Source organism: Trachinotus anak, unplaced genomic scaffold (assembly GCF_046630095.1).
Source record: "Trachinotus anak isolate AG129_WGS33_773 ecotype Australia unplaced genomic scaffold, CSIRO_AGI_Tana_v1 ptg000012l, whole genome shotgun sequence".
Taxonomy (NCBI): domain Eukaryota; kingdom Metazoa; phylum Chordata; class Actinopteri; order Carangiformes; family Carangidae; genus Trachinotus; species Trachinotus anak.
In genome coordinates, this window is record NW_027273863.1 from 15,172,017 (window position 1) to 15,184,942 (window position 12,926).

The following is a 12,926-nucleotide window of genomic DNA, read 5'->3' on the forward strand; positions in this document are numbered from 1 at the left end:
CAGTGTCTCTCTGGGACAAACCCACTCATTTTGTTTGAAAAAATCAATTTAAAAAGGTGCCAAAAACCGATTACAGCAAAGTCTGTGGATTGTTCATAGGTACCAGGATATTGTTTTGGCAAAAATTGTTTCTGTTGGTTCTTTTAAATGTAGTTTTCCCATATGTTTGAGCACTGGATTCACCTGTGTTGTATTGCAGCAGAGGCAAAATTCTCAGTGATTAACAAAGATGAAAACCTGAACAAATAAAACTATTTGCACCACTTGATAATATTACAGGTGAGTAGTTTATTCCTCTCTACACTTTCTGTTTGTACAGTATGTCCTGTACAAATAGTACTGTCTGTAGTGCTAGTCTGTAGTACTATAGTGCTGTCATCTACACATCAGAGGCACATGTAGGAGCTTGGGCGGAAGAACCTGATGATGATGATGATGATGATGATGATGATGGTCATTATGCTTTCGTCTCACGGTTTTGGCATTCAGATGGTGCAGAATAACTGAGAAGGAATGCAAAGGGTTGGGTAATTGCATAGCCATACACAACCAGACCTACTCCTGCGATATGAGAGCAGTTAGAGGAGCAGCTCCGGCCTCGCCGCTCTCTCCACTGTAATTGGTGGATTATTCGGGGACTCGCTGTACCACACCAACCAACATCATGAACACTAGATATAAAGGGTTTGACTGGTTTTCTCAAGCTCACTGGCTAAGGACATATTGGTTAACCATACATGGGTTTGTTAATGTCAGTGTGATCCTGATAGGTAAAAAAGTTTTTATAACAATTGTTGAACCCCATAATTGAGTTCAAGGCACATCTGTTTCATGGCGATATTGTACATGAGGACGGCAGGCGTGTAATTTCATGACACACAAGAGTGAGGAAAAAACAACTTGGCTGCTGTTTTTCATGAGAATTGCCCAGAGCTTCAAGTAGAAGGCAAGGATTGCTTTAATTAAAAAGTGTCTTTTTACAGAGTGAAAAAGTCTGGAGCTGCAGGAATGTTGTTTTCATTCTCTGATCCTCTCTGGGCCGCCCTCTCCTTTTCTTTCTTTCCCTCATCCCCCCCGCCAGTGGGGTACTCCCCTAATGCAGGGCAAGAGGTCGGGTTACTGCTTTCCTCCGGCCCGCCCCCACCCTTAAACTCCGCCCCGCTTGTTTACATTCCTCTGTCCTTATTTGGAGATCTCAAGGTCCCCCTTGTGTGGAGTGCAAACACTCTCACCTTCTCAGCAGAGACAGAAAGCAGGGCCAACTTATACGAACTCATGATTTGACCCTGACCATTATTTCCTGGTGAAAAGCCATGTTTGCTCTCGTGTGTCTGCGTGGCCTTTTCTCCACTTCAAGTTTTGCTTTACCAGAGATGGGGATTGTCTTGTGCTCTTACCTGGCAGTGGCAGCGAAGGTAAGAGATTTTTTTTTTTTTTCTTGACACAGATGGGTGGCCATGAGGGGGGAGGGAAAAGAAAAGGGAGGCAGGATGACAGGGGTGACAGAGAAAGCGAAAGATGTCCAGTGTTTAGGGAAAAGGGAAACATCTGTCTTAAAGCCTGCTCGCACGCTCCTAGGGGGGATGTTAAGAGAGGGATTTGTTGGAAAACTCCCGGCGGAACTGACCTGCATGGAGGCCTGAGCCGGGGCTGCTCAAGGCTGTATGCAGGGGGTTAGGGGAGGGGAGCACACATACAGGAGCCTTCTTGAAGAAAAAGAGGAGGGGGAGCTTTTATCATGCCTGTCTGGTATTCAGATCCTCCAGTCATAGTTTGACTGAAAGGCAAGTACTTAAGGTGGTAGATTGAGGGAGAAGCTTAGGAGTCATGTTCCAGCTCTTTTGTGGTGGAGTGACAGTGAAACAGCAGTCTCTCTTACTTGACCACACTGCTCACATGCACTAGGAATTCTTCTCAGTTTGTGTAAGTCAAGAAAGGCTGAACTCGGTTTTAATTTAGTTTTTTTTAGTTTTTTTATTGTTGCCTACATCATGATGGATTTGACTCTACCTTGCAGAATGACTGGCCTCTGTGATTTCTATTTTACCTCTGAGGATTAAGGAGGTTGTTTGGACATATGTTGGGGGTCAGGGGGCAAGCAAGAGGGAGTAGGTTGGCTCAATCACAAGGGGGTGAGGAATGCAGGGGTCAGACTCTGAAGATCCATGGCTGTCTGAGTCTTGCCGTGGCACACAGAAGGCTTAACATCTCTTATATAACCTGAGTCCAGGATGCATACACTAGAACCTTGAAAGTTCACCTGATGGCCTGTTGGGAGAGAGAGAAGTTGTTATTGCTAAAATGAATGACACATCTTTGCTTGAAATGAGCTTGGATTAGGATATCAGAAAGAGGAATTTGAATAGGAATTGATTTTTTTCTGACACATCTAATGAGGTGATTTGATCTCATTTCATCAACATGATTCACGTTTTCCTCTGCCCATGTATTAATGTCCTAGTTATTTGTAGGCTGATGCTCTGTATTGTGTGGAATGTTGTCTTTGTCAGGTGAGGTGTGATTGTAAGTGTTGAGCTTTGTCAATAGCAGTTTGTGAATGATGGAGTTTGTGGGATGGCATGACTGTGCTTGTTCATAGAGTCTTGCATTGTGTGTGGTTTTGTGCTGTTTGTGTTTGTCTGTGTGAGTCTCCGCTGTTTGTGTGTCTCTGTGTGTACGTGTGCCCATACCAGCTGACTGTATGAAGCGCTGCATCTCTTCTATTTTGCAGCACCACGCTCTCAAGGCCTAACCCAGGACAAAGCAGCTAGCAAGAGGAGCCCCAGCGGAGGAGAGGCAACGCTGAGCCGAGGGGCCCGCACAACCTCCGCCACTTCTAGCCCTGACCACAGCGACCACGCCCTCTCTGTCAGCAGCGACTCGGGCCTGTCCAGCACTTCCCTGTGGGCAGACAGGCCCACACCTATCACTGCCACCACCGCCACCACTGCCACCATCAGGGCTAACCAGGGACCTAGCCAGCAGGAAAAGGTCCAGCTGAAGCGCCTCCTAAGCGGCTTTGGTCTTGAGGATCCCTCACTGGAGGAGATGGATGATCAAGGCCCAAGGGTGGGCATCCAGCAGATAGTCCCAGCCCAAGTGCACATCAATGGAGACCCCCGTCCCAGAGAGAGGGAAACAGACATTCTGGATGATGAGGTCATTACAGGTCATGATCTACACAGCGTGGACAGCTTGGGGACCTTGTCGTCCTCCTGCCACAAGAGCAGTCAGAACTCCCTGCTTTCAGATGGCTTTGGGAGTCCTGGAGGAGAGGAGCAGCAGAGCCAAAGCCAGCACCACCTTCACCATCCTGCACCCCCTCCCATGGAGGAATATGAGAGAGCCTATGCTGAGGCTAGAAGGGGCTGTCTGAGCTCTCGGAGCAACTCTGTGGCCTCCTCTCATCCCAGTAGTGCTCCCGTGCCCAAGCAGCATGTTTACAGGCAGGGAAGCTATTCCACACAGTCCTGGGTTCGCCAGCAGCAGATGGTTGCTGCACAGCAGTTTATCTACATGCCAGAGGAAGGAACTGATGCTGAAAGATACCCAGGGAACAAGCAGGGGAGCAGTCCACCCAAAGCAGGCCTGCCCGCTGAGCCACAGGGCCCCACGAGGGACACAACAGTGGATGCTCTGAGAAATACAGCACCCCACAAGGAACAGACAACAATAAACAATAACAACAACAACAAACAGGACGAGGAGTTCAAATCTTTAACGATGGACATTGACAACTCCATCGATCAGCTCAACCAGCTGATCATGGACCTGGATCCCACATTTGTGCCGGTATCGAGCTCCAATAAGAGGAATGGCAGCACACACGTCAACAGCTCAGCGGGCAAATGCTCAAACGGCATCAATCTCAGATTCAACGATAATAACGCAGCAACCCTGACAAACACACAGCAGACAGGTAAGACGGTCAGACAGTCTGGGTGTGGTGGTGGTGGTGGTGGTGGTGATGATGTGGTGCGGTCCAGAAGTGTGATCGTGAAAAGACAAGTGAGACAGATCATTATGAAACCAAAGAAGTTGCTTTGCTAGAAATGTCTAATAAGTTTGGTAAAGATATAAGGTGTGTAACAACTTCACTGAATGTGCTGAGAATATATAAAACAAGTAGTAGTGCCTCTCCTGCTTTACAGAGTTCACTCAACAAAGCACACCTTCTCTCCCTCTCCCACCTGGCGTGTTTTAGTGGCAGAAATAGCAGGGTTGTTGCCAACTTTTCAGATGTTTTCAGTATGTTTCTGAGGAAGGAGCACTGTCCAGACTTGTCTGTGGAGCTATCTGACTACAGGATCAGTATGGTACATGAACAGAGGGAGAGCAGCTGTCATCGAACTTTCTGAACATCGCCGTCTCTCAGTGTTGGATTATAGAGATTACATACAGAGGAATAGAGATAGCTACAAAATCAAAGTCCTTAGAATGAATTGTGTTCCCCTCTTGTTTTGTGTCGAGGTTTTAAGCATTGTTACATATAACACAGACACAACCTCTTTCATTTAATCTTTCACCTGTAGTAGATCTCTCCTTATGACTCTGTCCTGTTGTTGCGTTATTAACTGTCCAGCCTTCTTTCTATCAGTAATATGTTGCCTATGATACTAAAACGTCTCCTTTGATTGTTGTTGTTAGGCTTGCTGTGCTTACAGGGGTTATGCCTCATGATGCCTCTTGTATCTATAGTAGATATCCACCAAAGTTATTTCCACTTCATGTTGAAACTGATCCCGGGACCATATTCAAGGATGCATTGTATAATCTTGAACAGCTAAAGACTTTCCTACAGTAACTGTTACCACCAGCTTGTGCACACTTTGAAGAAATTGCGAAATTACAAAATTCCACGATGTGTCTTCAGTTTGTTTCTCCCTGAGCCCCAAAGTGGTGATAAACATCATAAGAAAAATGTAGCAACATTTTGTTTTTGTTTTTTTTTTTCATGTGACGTTGATGACTATCTCTTTCCAGTGTTACAAGGACAAGAACTTCTTAATGTCAGATTTGGTTTACCCTTAAAGGTTATGAAGTTCAGCACTGTTGGCTCCAGAATAGTCATACTACTCTTGGTGCAATAGCTCTTCATTGTATGTTTTAGCTGAAAGCCAGTGAGGCAGAGAAAATGCAGAAAAGCTGTCTGGATGTTAGCAGTCAGTGAATCGCACTCCAGTACATCTACATGTGGTTGTGGGGGGTGGTGGTGGCGGGGTGGGGGTGGGGGGCACAGAGTGGGGGCACAGAGTGGGGAGGCCTGAGGAATTTCCAAAAGAGGAACAAGTGAGCCCGGAGGCAAAGTTTTTTCCATTCGATTCCAAAGGCATACCTGTCTGTGCATATCAGCTCCACAGAAGTATCATTCCAAGAAACAAACGCCGAAGGCTACAACTTTGGTAATTCACAAATAGTGTATAGGAAGTGATGGATTGTTTGCTTTCAAGGTAGGCTTTTTATGCACTGGTGATAGGAGTCGTTCCGCAGAACTGTGTTATTACATTAGGTGGGAGCAAAAGTTATTTATGATTAGGAAAGGCAGATAAAATTGTTTGGGTTTTTTTTGTGGATAATTCATGACTATCTGCCAATTAATTTTAACACCCTTAACTGCATTAAGGAGGAGAGGAAGAGGAGGGAGATGGAGGTTGGAGGTTACAGTATTTGTGTTGTATTAAAGGAACTGGTGCTGATGTACAGCGACTGATGAGAGGTGACAAAAGCTCAGTAAGGTGGGAGATGACCAGGACCAGAGGTCAAAGAAAAGTTTGAAGGAGAAATTTGGTCCAATATAAAACCTCTTTACACCTTCTCGACTTGCAGGAAGCAGAAGCATTTTTGTTATATTTATATCATATTTCGTTTTTTTTTTCCAAGCACAAGATCCAAGAAAACAACACACATTTGATAAAGTAATCTGCAGTTGATGTCAGATTTATTTTATTTATGAATTATTGTTCTTTTTTCTTATTATATTAAAGAAATGCATGTCCCAGTCTAAGATTCCTCTTGAGTATTGCTCACACTCATATATGTGTGATATAAAATAATTTATCACAATGTATATAAATTATATATTTAGGTAAATGTAACATTTTCATATAAATGTGTATCGTGATATATTTAAAAGACAGTATTCACTCATGTTAATCAAATCCTGCGCTCACGGATTTGCATCATTAACACCGGCCTAATGCAGAGATAGTTTGGGGACAGCTACCTTTGAGGAAATTGTGTTTGATAAATATCTGTTGCCTCACAATACTGTCTATGTGATATTGCCCAACCCTCCTCCTGAGGTCATATTAGGTTACAGAAATGACGGCACTGAAAGTGATTCATTGGAGAGAGTGGGTGTCTCTGCTGCATGACAGTAACTGAACCACTCAGAGCCTTGCCTGCCTGTGCCCATGACTGTCTCACACACCTCTTTACCAACTTACTGACAAAATGCACACATTCTCCGGATCAGTGATACACATAAGCACAAACTCCTGCAGACAGATGTAATGCCAAAAGGGAGAATTTGCATCCCTGAAAAACATGCATGGAGAAACACAGCCAAATATGGATGACACTATCTGTGTCATCCATATTCGGCCCAGACCTAATGAGTAATGATCCCCAGCAGTAGCACTCCTGCTCCATTTGCATTCTTCAGGGATGAGAGGCCAAGCTCTCTGGGAGGGCTCAAATTAACACCCTGGTGCTGAGTGGCAGCACTCTTCAGAGTTGTCACAACATTGACCCCCACCACCACCACCCCCCGACACACACACACACACACACACACACATGCTCCACATCACCAGCCAGAACCCTGGAATTCCTCAGCTGTCCTGTCCTCTGAAAACACGACTGTAGCAGCACCCTGGGGTTAGCAGTGTGGTCGTTTCAGTTTATGGACTGACCAAATAAAAATGTCATCAGTCCCAAAATTTTTACAGAGAGAAGTCATGAAAGTAGCCAACCTAGGTTACAAAGCTGTCTACATCAAAACTGAACTGATCACCAGAGCACACAGTGCAATTTAGTCATGCGCGATAAATCAGAATCACAATTCAGCTGAACCATATTGTTGATATGATCCTGTCTAGTTGATGCAGTGATGTAAAAATGTTTAAACAATATTTTTCCTTTCAGTATCTTGATCTACTTTACGTCCTTGAAATCAGTGATGCCTGTAAATCAGTTAACATGTAATGACCCACTTGCTGCTGTCTACCTGTGTGTATCCAGCTGTCCTGTCCAGTGAGGGGCAGGTGGGTGTCACACGGAGTTTGAGTCGTCAAGGAAGTGATGTCACAGATCACCCAGGCTTCTGTAGTTCAGGGTGGGGTGGGACAGAGGAGTACAGGGGCCAGCGGACGTACTCCCCCTGTCTTCCACAGTCCCAGGTAAATACAACACTTGTGCAGAGTGTGTAATGCTTGTATGTATGTTGATTTTCCTATGAATGTATTCTTACTGTATGTGTGTATGTGTGTGTTCCAGCATCCCATGTTGTACAGGAATGACAGTGCTGACTACAGGGCCCAGGGCCCAGTCATGGACAGTGGGGTTGAGGCCGGGAGTGACATGACCCCACCTACTCCTGCCTTCCCCATTTCTCCACCTACACCATATGGTAAGTACTATATGTCTCCCGTGTCTTTGTGAATAGGTTCCTTTTGTGGGCATGACTAATTTTGCATGTTTTTGTGACCAGCTTTGTTTGTTTGGTTTAATTTAATGTCTCTGTCCTTCTTTCCTTTGTGTTTTCAGTGAAAGATATGTCAGAATTGACTCAACTCAGGCAAACACCATCTCCAAGCATGCAGTCATATGGAGGCTACAGGACAAACCGTGGTAGGTTCAGAATTCAAAATGAACTCATTCTTTAGAGAAAACGGCATCACATGAAGCTGTAATGAAAATTCTTCAGTCTGAGGGAAGAAAGTGGTCTTTCTTTGTGAACTTAACTGCTGCTTTTAAGAATAGACACAGGACATGGGTATAGAAAAACAATTCTCCATGTAATTTGATGGTATATATTTAAAATACAGGGCCGAGCCTGTGGATTTGAGGCACCTTATTATAGGAAGCTAAACAATTGACCAAAGTGCTGTTCAGAACAAAAGAAAAACCATTTCCACTGTTCTTCTATCAACTTACCTGTGTTTTTCCCTTAAATAAATTAAAGGTAGTGGGTGGCAAAAAGACAAGCAGTGAGTGAGAGGTCATTGCAGGAGTCTTCTTTCATGTCTGCCCTGTGACTGCCTGTTTTGATCCACTGTCTCATTAGAACACAACTATCTGAGGTCCCCCTTGCTTTACCTAATAATGGTGAGATTGTTGTTCGAGGAATTTTGGCGGTTTTGAAACAGAGGCTGAAAACAAAGACGTCTCATGAATGAAAAAGCAGGGAGATTCCTAACCGGTCTCTGCCCTTCTAGCTTGGTTTTTGGAGAATGTCTGCGTGGTCACAGCCTGAAGGGAAAACTTTTTTAGGCATAACTGTTGTTCTTGAGATTAAAACCGATCCCCCTGTGTTTCTTTGTGTGTGGATGTTTTTTTCTTCGTTGGTGTTTACTGAGGTGGAACACACCCTGGCTGTACGATTATTCTCAGAGATGTGGAAAAGCTGTGCACTTTGTAGCAGCAGCATTGTGGACTTTGTAAATTCCAATATCCCTTCATGTTGCTTTCATTGTTTACTCAATCGTAATGATTGAAGGGTTTAAAACAATGGGTCATGTTGCATCCCAGATGGTTTAAATGAAGTTAGCCGTGGCGTGTTTTTGGATCAGTGTTGTCACGGACGCACAAGATTGTACATGTCGGGAACTTCCCACATATAGATAGATGATCTCTCCGTGAACTCAACCTTCACTTTCATTTTCACTCTTTGCTGACCTCATATTGACTTGTTCCCATAGAGATCTACAGTATGTCTAAAGGTTGTAGGGCCCGGGAGCAGATCTGTGCCTCTGCTGTGCCTCTTACCACCTCAGACATCCAGGCAAGAATCACCGCATTCAGCCCTGCCACATCTCCATGGTTACTGTGGGTCAGGAACCATGACACAAAAAAACATTTGTCTCTGTGTACACAGAGGGGGAAACAGGGACAAGAAGCAACTCTTTCACTCGCTTTGCACTTCTCGCTCCTATAAATGTTACCCAGAGAAGGCCTGGCTGTAAAGCCTGCATTGGAACATGAGCTTTTAGATCTGGGGATGTCAGCGGCTCCAGACTATGACTGATTAAAATGAAGCTTTCAGATAATTATGTCAGAGGGCTTTTAATTTCTAGCTGCAAATGGGTTTGATTTGACTGTGTGGTTTGTGGCAGCGGTAATTGGTAATTGGTTTTACAGAGATTGATGGCTGGGTTCAAGGCCATGTGGACAGTTTTCATTTCATTTCAACTCCAACATTGATTGTTTGTTGCTGGAAAAAACCCAGCGCTCTTTCCTGAGGGATTTTCTTTCTCATATCATGCATTCCTATTTGTTTCAGCAAGTTTATCTTTGCTTATTTTAAGTTCGTAAGTTTGTTTATGGCAGCTTTTCTCTCTGTTTGTGTGTATTTATTTTCATGTTTACAGCATTTAAAACGCACAAACAGCTCCACCCCCACTGTGAATGTGTTCAGAAATATGCTTGAAGAACTCTTAACACTCTGTTTTCTCTCGCTCTCACACAGAACCGCGGGAATATTCAGACATGATCAGCCATGTTGGAGTTGACGGTTTGTCAGACTCCTCTGTCAACTGCCACAGGACGCTAAGTGCTACACACTCTGCCTCCAATGTTGTGACCCTTAAGCGGACAGACAGGTAGAAATCTCACCTCTTAAAAAAACATTAACCATTTTACTACAAGAGGACACAAGTTAGTAGTTGGAAAAGTGGGATCACTTTACTGTATGTAAAAAGTCAGTGACTTTTTTTTTTTTAATTAACTTAAGCTCATCCATGAACCAGTCCTGGCCAGAGCATCCCGTCCTGAGCCGCCACTCCTCTCTGAGCAGCTGCACCTCTACCAGACAACCACCGCCGCACTCCATGTCACTGGACTATGGCCACCACTCTCCTCCCCTGCACCACCCTCATATCCACCCAGCCCCCAACGCCCATAGCTCTCCTCGAAGCAGCCAGCGAAGCCGCATGGCCCGCTACGCTCATAGCCACAGTCCAGCTCAAAGCTTTGAGGAGCAGGATGACTCGAGTATCGGCTATGGCATGGACTTCCCAAACTCCAGCTCCTCTCTGCTGGGAAATGGAGGCATGGACAGGGATCTTTTGACCTCCATAGATGGGCAGAATCAGTCACAGGGTCAGCCCCAGATACAGCCCCCGCTTCTGCCTGAGAAGAAGAGGGTGTCGGACGGGGAGCATTCGCTGGGAACAGCCTCTCCGGCCCTCAGTGGCTTCTCGAGTCCCCACAGCGGGAGCTCCGTTAGTATCCCCTTCCCCAACGTCTTGCCTGACTTGTCAGCTCAGACGCCAGGCACAGCCTCACCTCTGCCAGGTAAGCTAAGGTCTGCTAAAAAAAAAAATCACAAATGAATGCTGCTAGAGCTGTTTTGACTGATGATTGTGTGGTTTTTCAGATGTACTGGCAAGCAAGCAGGTTACTGTAAAATTTGTGCAGGACACATCAAAATTCTGGTATAAACCAGATATCTCAAGGGATCAAGGTAGGATTCCAGTGTCATCTTTTTATCCAAAGTAATAAAAGCATGTGAAACTTTTCCACAGAACCATAGAGCAGCCTCATAATTATGTGTCTCTTCCCTCAGCCATTTCAGTCTTGAAGGACAAGGAGCCTGGCTGCTTCATCGTGAGGGACAGCCACTCCTTCAGGGGGGCCTATGGACTGGCAATGAAGGTTGCTACACCCCCACCTTCCGTTCTCCAACAGACTAAGAAAGGTATGACACACATGAATAAGTCATGCATTGTATTGTTAGATCAAGTATTATTCTTCCCTTTTTAAGAAAAGAAGGAAATAAGGACTAAATATGTGTTTCCCAAGATGTTGCAAGCAATATCATAACTGAGATATCAGGGACTGGTCCACTAGTGTTCGTGGGAATCATACATCACACAGTCACACACAAAGCCATCTACAGTTACAGCTCACTGTACTCAGCTTCATGGTGGAACATGAGAGTCCCTTCCTCTGTTTGTGTGTGTGAGAGCTCCTCACTGTGTTTCTCTCCTGGGCATCATCGCGATGAAGCCAAACAGACCCCTATTGCCTGATAGTCTTAGATGTACAGCTAATGTTTCACTCCTTCACAAAGGATGTGGCGAGTCCATAAGCCTGCTCTGATCCCAGGGCCTTCTCCTGGGAAGCTCACTGCCCCACATAACTAGATGTCACATCCAGGAACTGGGTTGAAAACAAACTGCTTGGATGTTTACTTCCTAGTGTGTTTGTTTCAGGAAATACGGGAAGCGATTTTTTTTTTTTTTTTCTTGGAAAGAAAACAAAGTCTCTAGAGGAATCTGTCCAAACATTCTCTGGCCACGTTTCAACATGAAAACAAAGACTGATTGAGCATTGATAGAGATTCACACATCACTTTTTCTTATTCAAAAAAAGGGCAGACATTAAATCCCACACAGACAGTATCAGACACAAGTTGGATTATTCATATGGTTTTTTTTTTGGACAAAAACAACACGAGGGCACAAAGGATGCCCTTATGCCCTTCTTCTACGGCCCACCACAGTGTTCAACCCTTTCATTTCATCCCCCACTCACACCTGTCCTTTTGTTTGCTCTCACCCGTCCACAGTCCAATGGCACCTGTGGTGACATCATGACACGGTCCTTCTCCACACTTTCAGCTTAGGGCATTGTGGCTCCTTATAAGTGTGAAACCCAACCCACCTTAAGGAGCGGGCCTTTCTCCAAGCCTTTGTGTCAAAGACATTCCTCACATAGACTCCTCCTGCCCCCTCAGAGGCGCTTCTGTTGAATCATAATCCCATTAATCTCTGGGGAGATTGAATGTAGTGATTTAATATGTTTTATGTAACACTTTAAGGCTGGGAAATTACGTGTTGCACGCAAGATAAATGCTCGGAGCTGTTATTTGGGCCAGAGTAAATCTAGGGTGTCAGATAGAGGACAGTTTAGATAAAACAGACCACAGACAATTGTGTGGAATTAATTATCTCCCATATCTCCCTCTTTCTGTCCTGTTTTCCCACAGGAGGCGATCTATCCAATGAATTAGTGCGCCACTTCCTGATTGAGTGCACACAGAAAGGAGTGCGGTTGAAGGGTTGCCCCAATGAGCCCTATTTCGGTGAGTGCCTGCTCTGGTAGAACCTCTCTCTGCACAGTTGCCCTCCGACAGTGACAGCTCCTGGCTGTTTGGCCGCATCGCACCAAAGATCAAGCATTCATGCACAACAATGCCCTCTAGTGGTCAGTGGTGGATTGTACCACTGGCTAGTAGTGGTTAACTGCAGTTATCCAGTTATCTGTTGAGTTGATATGGTGTGAAGTGATTACAAGGTCGATCAATCAGATCAAAAAGGGATTAAAAAAGTAATTTCATTAATTGTATTTAACGATTTTATGTCAACTTTTTAGTAATAGTAGAAGATATGACAAACAAGTAAGTGATGTGATAATAAAGCAGTGAATCTGACTGTAATTTTGATTTCATATGCTATTCTTTTACAGGAAGCTTAACCGCATTGGTCTGCCAGCATTCAATCACTCCCTTGGCGCTGCCCTGTAAACTTATAATACCTGACAGAGGTAAACTTTCACACACAGTCACACAAAGTTTTATTTTCTCGAGTAAGATTATGGTCAGAAAGGAAAATAAACATTATTTAGTTTTTGTGGCTACCCATATCTGCCAGTCTGTCTATTTAGCTGTCTGGCCATGAAGTAATTTTATTTGTTTATGTTGT

The 12,926-nt window shown here is 44.6% G+C and overlaps 1 protein-coding gene across 3 annotated transcripts in view; it reads left to right on the plus strand.

Moving 5' to 3' along the window:
• Window positions 1-12,926, plus strand: part of LOC139628534 (tensin-3-like) — a 32,019-nt gene that overhangs the window by 15,710 nt on the left and 3,383 nt on the right. For 2 of the 3 annotated variants that reach the window (XM_071490270.1, XM_071490271.1), the window contains exons 13-22: window positions 2,732-3,919; window positions 7,243-7,400; window positions 7,498-7,630; window positions 7,768-7,851; window positions 9,689-9,821; window positions 9,953-10,515; window positions 10,598-10,684; window positions 10,787-10,918; window positions 12,212-12,307; window positions 12,691-12,768. In XM_071490270.1, the coding sequence (XP_071346371.1) occupies window positions 2,732-3,919; window positions 7,243-7,400; window positions 7,498-7,630; window positions 7,768-7,851; window positions 9,689-9,821; window positions 9,953-10,515; window positions 10,598-10,684; window positions 10,787-10,918; window positions 12,212-12,307; window positions 12,691-12,768 (2,652 nt within the window). The remainder of the gene's footprint in view (window positions 1-2,731; window positions 3,920-7,242; window positions 7,401-7,497; window positions 7,631-7,767; window positions 7,852-9,688; window positions 9,822-9,952; window positions 10,516-10,597; window positions 10,685-10,786; window positions 10,919-12,211; window positions 12,308-12,690; window positions 12,769-12,926) is intronic. The other variant, XM_071490272.1, reaches the window with a different exon arrangement.